Genomic DNA, 7,563 nt, shown 5'->3' on the forward strand with positions numbered 1-7,563 from the left:
GCATCTTTATGTACCACTAAGAAAGAAAAAACACTGCCAATTAAACCAAGACATGATGCTTTATTATCACTTAGAATTTTTATTTTATATCTATTGAAAGGGCTCATTTAGACTTATTTAGACATAGATTTTTATCTTATATCACTATCATGCACAGATAAAATAGAAAATATTAGCAAAATAAATTGGTTAAGTTATCCTAAAACATCTTCACATTCAGAGTTCAACTCTTGTGAATCTCTTTTCAACTCAGACTCATTGATGTTTGCATTTTTCACACAATATCATCTTCTGGGACTTCAAGAGTGTAGGTGATGTGACATTTCTTAAAAGAGCATGCCACCTTGTCCCAGAGATTCTGTTTCAAGTAGATGCTCACTCTTCAAGTTTTGATGCTGGCACTTCTTTTCTAAATCTTGCCAGAAGTTATCAGGCAACTGTGTCACTGTCACGAAGCCAATGATGATTGTGAGACACTGCTGATTATAAGACAAAATCTGATTTTGGAAAGGCTAAAATGTGTGTGGAGGGGGAAATGTGTGTCTTTGGATCAACAGAATCTGCACCCACCCTTACTGATCCTGCTTCTAAAGTAATAGATAAAAGCGTCTTTGGTCAGAAAGGTGTGGGTTCAAATCCCAGCCACTCCACTTCCTAGCTTTGCGATGTATTCATCAAGGTGGGCTGGCATCTGCCATAGTAACAAACAACCCCCAAATCTCAGTAGCTTACCACAATAAAAGTTAGTTTTATGCCAAACTACTCAAGGTCAGAGTGACTTGGCAGGGTGGCTGTCCCCCCTCAACAAAGGCTAACCACCACCTCAGCAAAGGCCAGTCCACTGCCACCTGGGTGGGTGGGTAGGACAAGAAGACTCCATGATTACAGAAGGGCTTTCCCAGCTGCAGCCCAGAAGAGGCACCCATCACTTCCACCCGCATTTCACTGGCCAGAACCAGTCTGATGGCCCTGTTCAACTGCAAGGAGCTCAAAAATGTGCTTTTCTGTGTACTCAGGAAAGAGAAAAAAAAAACAAAGTAGGCATGGCAATAGTAAAGTCCAGCACAGTGACGCTAGGCAATTTGCTAAAACCCTCTGAGCCTTCGTTTCTTATCAAAAGGAGGGTTATGAATGTGTCTATTTCTTTGTGCTGCTATGAAGGATGATGCATGGGACATGCTTTGCTTTGCTTTGCGTGGCACATGGTAAGCGCTCGGTGAATGCTGGCTGCGATGTAACATGACCTCCTAAAGGCACACAAAACTCCCTTCCCACCTGGAAACAACTAACGTCACTCCCCATGGCATCTCTACTCTCAGATGAAAGAGTCCCAGCAACCTCATCTCCTTCTCATGATTTTCAGACTCCTCTCCATGCAGGTCTCTCCCCAGAAGAAACCTTCATAAGAACGAATCACTTCTCTCTATCTCTGCCATCTGATCAAGGCACCACTGAACACTTGCTGTGTGATCCTTGCCAAGTGTGCAGCCCTCTCTGGGCCTTAGCTTCCTCATCCATAAAATAAAGAGTCATAGCACAGCTCCTCACTCTCATTCTGGCCCACTGGTGCCAGGTACACAGGTTGGGGGAGGGGGGTGAAGTTGGGGGGTTGGCATGTTGTTTTTCAAGACAAGGTGAAAATCCCCATTTTTTGTGTGAAATCTGCCAGCTTTTTAATGTTGACAGATATTTCTTAGGAAGAAAATTAACTCTATGTGCACCAAACAAAACGTGTCAACGTGTTGTTGGTGGAGGAGCTTTGGCAAGCTTACAGGCTCTGTCTACATGTTGGGTCAGTGAGAGGCTGGAAGTAGCACATTTTCCCCTTGAATAGGTGTTCTTGGGCCCATGCACCTTACTATTTCCCCTCTCAGGAGAGGAGATGCCACACCTAGGAAGTGGTCTTTCCCAGAAGAGTCACTGGACAGCTGATCCTGGGGAAGTAGGAGGTTGGGGGATTGGATTTCCTGGTGACTATGGCAGCTGGTTTTATCATAACCAAGTCCTAGGGCACCTGGGTGGCTCAGCCGGTTAAGCATCCGCCTTTGGCTCAGGTCATGATCCCAGGGTCCTGGGATCGAGTGCTCCATCAGGCTCCCTGCTCAGTGGAGAGTCTGCTTCTCCCTCTGCCTCTGCCCCTCCCCATCCCTCATGCTGTCTCTCTCTCTCGAATAAACAAAATCTTTAAAAACAACAACAACAAAACAATCCCTAACAACAGAAACATCAGTGACTATATCAGGGCCTACTCTAGGCGAAGCTTGGGACACTCAAAAGAATCAAATCCAGGCTTTGCCCCAGAGGAGCTCCCACACATGAGAGAGCAGACAGGAAAACAGGTCACTGCCATAGCAGATTTGGGGATGCAGAGGAAGGGATGTGGCCTGCCTGGAAAATGTGGCCAGTGAAGACTGCCCAGGGAAGGGGCACCTGCCCAGGAAGTAAGGCATCTTCCAGGCAGGGGGACTGTGTGTGCAAGTGTGTGCAAGGTCTGCAGGCATGCTTGTGCTTGGTTCCTTGAGTGGAGAGCAGTGCTGTCGAGAGGCCGGAGTTCTTGGGAACCAGGAAGCAGGAAGAGGGGAGACAGGTGAAGGAGGAAGGTAGTTAAGCCCCCACTCCCCAACCCCACCCCCCGTTCCCCTGGCACAGAGCCTGTCACTAATTGGCATCCATCAAACAGTCTTCCCAGCAGGTCTCCACTCAGCTACCTGTTATAATCACCTACAGAGCTTGTAGAATGTACCTGTGTCCGGGCTCCACCAGAGTTTGTGCGGAGGCCCAGGAATCAGCACTGTTTTAAATGTTTATTTATTTATTTATTTATTTTTGTAAGTAATCTCTACAACCAATGTGGGGCTCAAACTCACAACCCTGAGACCAGGAGTTGGATCCTCCCCAGACTAGCCAGCCTTCTTGGCTGTGTTTTAAAAGATCCCTCAGGGAACACCTGGGTGGCTTAGTTGGTTAAGCATCTGTCTTTGTCTCAGGTCATGATCCCACAGTCCTGGGATTTAGCCCCACATCTGGTCCCTTGCTCAGCAGAGAGCCTGCTTCTCCCTCTCCCTCTACTGTTCCCCTGCTTGTTCTCTCTCTCTCTCTCTCTCTCTCTCTCTCTCTCTTCAAATAAGTAAATAAAATCTTTTTAAAAATAAAAAATAAAATAAAAGCTCCCCCAGGTGTGTCTAGGGCACAGCAGGAGCAGAGAAGCAGAGCATGGTGCTGCTCCCCACATGGGGTGCTCGCTGGGTGCCAGGCTTCGCACAAGATTCCTCTGTGGATGGTCACTACATCCTCACAGTGGCCCTGTGAGTGAAGCTGGCCCTGGCGTCCCCACTGCCCAGATGCAGGAGGGGCGAGACAGAAAAGTTATCAACTTGCCCAGAAAAAGTTGTTTGGTGGTAGAGTCTGCAGTTAGTCCTACTCCAGAATCCAGAAAGAAGACAGGGAGAGAGGGAAGAATTTGGAGAGATGGATGGGTGGATGGATGGATGGATGGATGGATGAGTGGGTGGATGGATGGATGGATGAGTAGGTGGATGGACGGATGAATGAGCAGATAGATGAGTGGATGGATGGATGGATGGATGGATGGATGGATGAGGGGATAGATGAGTGGATGGAAAAGTGGATGGATCGGTGGATGTATGTATGTATGGATGGATGGATGGATGGATGGATGCGTAGGTGGATGGATGGATGAATGAGCAGATAGATGAGTGGATGGATGGGTGGGTGGATGGATGGATGAGTGGGTGGGTGGATGGATGGATGAGTGGGTGGTGGGTGGATGGATGGATGGATGAATGAATGGATAGATGAGTGGATGGATGGGTGGGTGGATGGATGGATGGATGGATGGATGAGTGGGTGGGTGGGTAGATGGATGGATGGATGGATGAGTAGGTGGATGGATGGATGAAAGAGCAGATAGATGAGTGGATGGATGGGTGGGTGGATGGATGGATGGATGGATGGATGGATGGATGGATGAGTGGGTGGGTGGATGGATGGATGAGTGGGTGGGTGGATGGATGGATGAGTGGGTGGGTGGATGGATGGATGAGTGGGTGGGTGGATGGATGGATGAGTGGGTGGTGGGTGGATGGACGAATGAATGGATAGATGAGTGGATGGATGGGTGGGTGGATGGATGGATGGATGGATGAGTGGGTGGGTGGGTAGATGGATGGATGGATGGATGAGTAGGTGGATGGATGGATGAAAGAGCAGATAGATGAGTGGATGGATGGGTGGGTGGATGGATGGATGAGTGGGTGGGTGGATGGATGGATGAGTGGGTGGGTGGATGGATGGATGAGTGGGTGGTGGGTGGATGGACGAATGAATGGATAGATGAGTGGGTGGATGGATGGATGGATGAGTGGATAGATGAGTGGATGGAAAAGTGGATGGATCGGTGGATGTTATGTATGTATAGATGGATGGATGAGTAGGTGGATGGATGGATGAATGAGCAGATAGATGAGTGGATGGATGGGTGCGTGGATGGATGGATGAGTGGGTGGGTGGATGGATGGATGAGTGGGTGGTGGGTGGATGGATGGATGGATGGATGGATAGATGAGTGGATGGATGAGTGGATGGAAAAGTGGATGGATGGGTGGATGGATGGGTAGATGAGTGGGTGGACGGATGGATGGATGGATGAACAGAAGAATAGATGGGTGGTGGGTGGGCAGGTGGAAAGAAGGAAGGAAGAAGGGAGGAAGGGAAGAAAAGAAGTCAGGGAGAGAGAGCGCGCGGAATAGTAGGGTGGGAAGGGGTTGAAGGAATGAAGGGAGAGAGAATGAGTCAATGAATGAGGGAGAGACGAACGGGGACGAAGGGGCCGCGAGCTGCGGCCCTGGGCGAGCTCTGTTCCCCGGGGACCAGAGCCGCCCGAGCTGAGGGTGGGCGGGAAGCGGGTCTCGGGCCGCCGCCCTCCAGCCCCTGCCGCCGCCGCTCTGGCCGCCGCCCGCCCGCCGGGCCGGGACGTGCTCGGCATCGGCAGCCGCGACGGGAGCGGGCGCCCGGCATCCGCGGGGCCTTGCTGCACCCTGGCGGCGGCGCGGCGCACTGCAGCACGGTCCCCGGGGCCCGGCCCCGCCCCCGCCCCGCCCCGCCCCCGCGTTCCCAAGCAACCGGCCCCGCTCCAGGGCCCGCGCTCCGCCGCGGCGCGCCGGCTGCAAACTTTAGCATCCCCGGCCCTGGCATCCGCTGGAGGGAAGAGCGCGAGGAGCGTCTCCCGTGGCTTCTCCCGCAAAGGTTTTCTCTCTCTCGCCTCCGTGAAAAAAAGGATAACGAGATGGGGGTGGGAGCAGGAAATGGTTTAAGTTAATTTAAACTGTCTGCCGCGGGCAACAATCCAGAGAAGGTTTTTCCCTGTTTTTCAGAGTATGGAGGGAAGCTCTTTGCTGCAGCCCAGCGGCCGCTGGTAGACCTTGGAGAGTCGAGGCGGAGGCACCGCGGGGAAAGGGGTCCCGTGGAGCAGCAGCGCCTGGCCTGGCGGTGGGAAGGCCGGGGGCGCTGGGGCCTGGCCCCTTGAAAGGACATGGGTAATACTGACAGGGCTTGCCCTTTGCCAGGCACCCGGGAAGCCACGACGTGGGTAATATTTATCCCCACCTGGCAGTTAGGAAACAGAAGCCCAGAGGAGCAGACGACACACAGCCAGGACGTGCCCATGCCCGGGTGTTAAAGCCATGAAGGTCCATCCGGAGCTCACTGTCTACAGGGCTCCGCTGCAAGTGGCTGCTGTGACCGCTCCCATCCTGCAAATAAGGACACCGAGGCCCCGAGAGGCTTATCCGAGGCCACTTGTGTATGCTGTGCCGCCCACACCCTTATCCCACCCTCACACCTGAAATCCTCCCCAGAACTCGGGGGGCTCATAGAACCTCAGAGCTGGTGGAGTATTGGGATCCAGTGTCCCCAAATGACCCAAAAGGGTGCAGTCCCAATCAGCGGTCCTGATGACACAGGCTGTGCGCAGGGCACTGTGCCCGGGCATCAGGGGGCTGGCCTGAGCCCACACAATCCCTCCCCACCCGTCTCCTACCTCCCTCCTCCATGTCCAGAGGCATGGCAGGGACACGTGGGGTTTCATTTCACCCCACCACCCATTCCTGAGATCAGTTGACAATTTACAGAGTGTCTGCAGATGCCAGGCACAGCGCTGGACAGCGAGGGGACAGTGGCTGACAGTTACTTAGTGATGAAGGCAGGCAACAAACCCGCCGACCAGGGAATGCAAGATGATTCTGGATGCTTGGAAGTGCTGTAATAAATGAAATGGAAACAAGGTGACTCATTTCCGGGGTGGAATAAGGGACTTGTTGTCACTGCTCTTCTTTAACTCACCTTTACCAGCAGATCTATTGCCTACGTCTGCACCTGTCACCCCAGCCAGGTGTGACAGCTCTGGTACTTGCTGACTAAGGGAGCTCAGAGAGGGCTGGGGAGTCTCCGGCCAGGGCTTTGCACTCGACACTGGTTTTGGAACAGAAATCACAGTGATGGTCAAGGTGCCCGGAACCCTGTTCTGTTCCATTGCATACCTCATCTCCGTCAATCCATGCAAGAGCCTTTCAGAGAGATGCTATTACTACCTCCATTTCACAGATATGGAAACCAAGGTCATACCTCTCTTGGAGGAGAGCCAAGACTTGAACAAAGACGCCCTGATTTCAGCTCCACGCTTCTAACAACTGCACCCTGCAGTCCGACCGACACCCAGCTGGCCTCAGAGTCAGTGCATTAGGGAAGGAAGAAGAGGTGGACGTGTTACCTTGAACAAGTCACTCCCCTGGCTGCGCCCCTATTTCCTGAGGCCTGCAAACAGGAGTGAAGCAGGATGCTCACCTTGGCTGGGATATTTATTTTGGAAATAAAAGGAGATAATCCAAGTAACCTGTCCTGCACAAAGCCTGGGATTCAGGAATGGATTTTTTTTTTAATTAAAAGATGAAGAAATGAATGAAGGAGCTTTATAAATGTTAGTTTCCTTCCCTGTTCCCCAATTCTGTAATAATAATAGTCAAAACAACCCAAATAACTTCTGCTGGGCTCTACCCAAATTCCTGCATGCCACGGATGGCCACGTTGGTGATATGCTTGCAGCCTGTCTCAAGGACAGATCTCACTGGGCAGCACAAGCCCCAGCTTGTGGCTACCATGTAAGGCAAGAGACCCCATCAAAGTCCTTCTGCTCAGGGTATTCATGAATCAGACCCAGGTCCAAATCTCCATTTGCACCTACCTGCTGTGTGATCTTGGGCAGATGTCTTAACTTCTCTGATGTGCGAATGCGTCACTTGCTATAAAAACACCTGCCACACAGAGTTGCCCTGTCATCCAAGGATGTCATTCAAGTCTCCTTTTCCTATGAAGTGGTGAGGATGGGCAAAGGGGATGCATCCAGAGGGTGTCACACATAGCTGTGCACTTCCCGATCTTTAAGTCGCCCATGATTCTCTTCCTCGAGCTCCTTCCTCACGAGGCCTTACCCCTCCACCCGTCCTCTGCCAGCAACTCCTGTCCACTTCAGGTCAGGGTATAACCCTG

General features: G+C 51.8%; 1 protein-coding gene across 1 annotated transcript; it reads right to left on the reverse strand.

Moving 5' to 3' along the window:
• Positions 1 to 3,284: 3,284 nt before the first annotated feature.
• LOC129519868 (guanine nucleotide exchange factor subunit RIC1-like) lies at positions 3,285 to 4,074 on the reverse strand (the record flags this gene model as incomplete). Its single annotated transcript, XM_055340696.1, is given in 2 exon segments — positions 3,285 to 3,554; positions 3,556 to 4,074. Coding segments are annotated over 2 exon segments (789 nt in total), but the record flags the coding sequence as incomplete, so codon positions are not given.
• Positions 4,075 to 7,563: the final 3,489 nt, after the last annotated feature.

Source organism: Nyctereutes procyonoides, unplaced genomic scaffold (genome assembly GCF_905146905.1).
Source record: "Nyctereutes procyonoides isolate TBG_1078 unplaced genomic scaffold, NYPRO_anot_genome, whole genome shotgun sequence".
Lineage (NCBI taxonomy): Eukaryota > Metazoa > Chordata > Mammalia > Carnivora > Canidae > Nyctereutes > Nyctereutes procyonoides.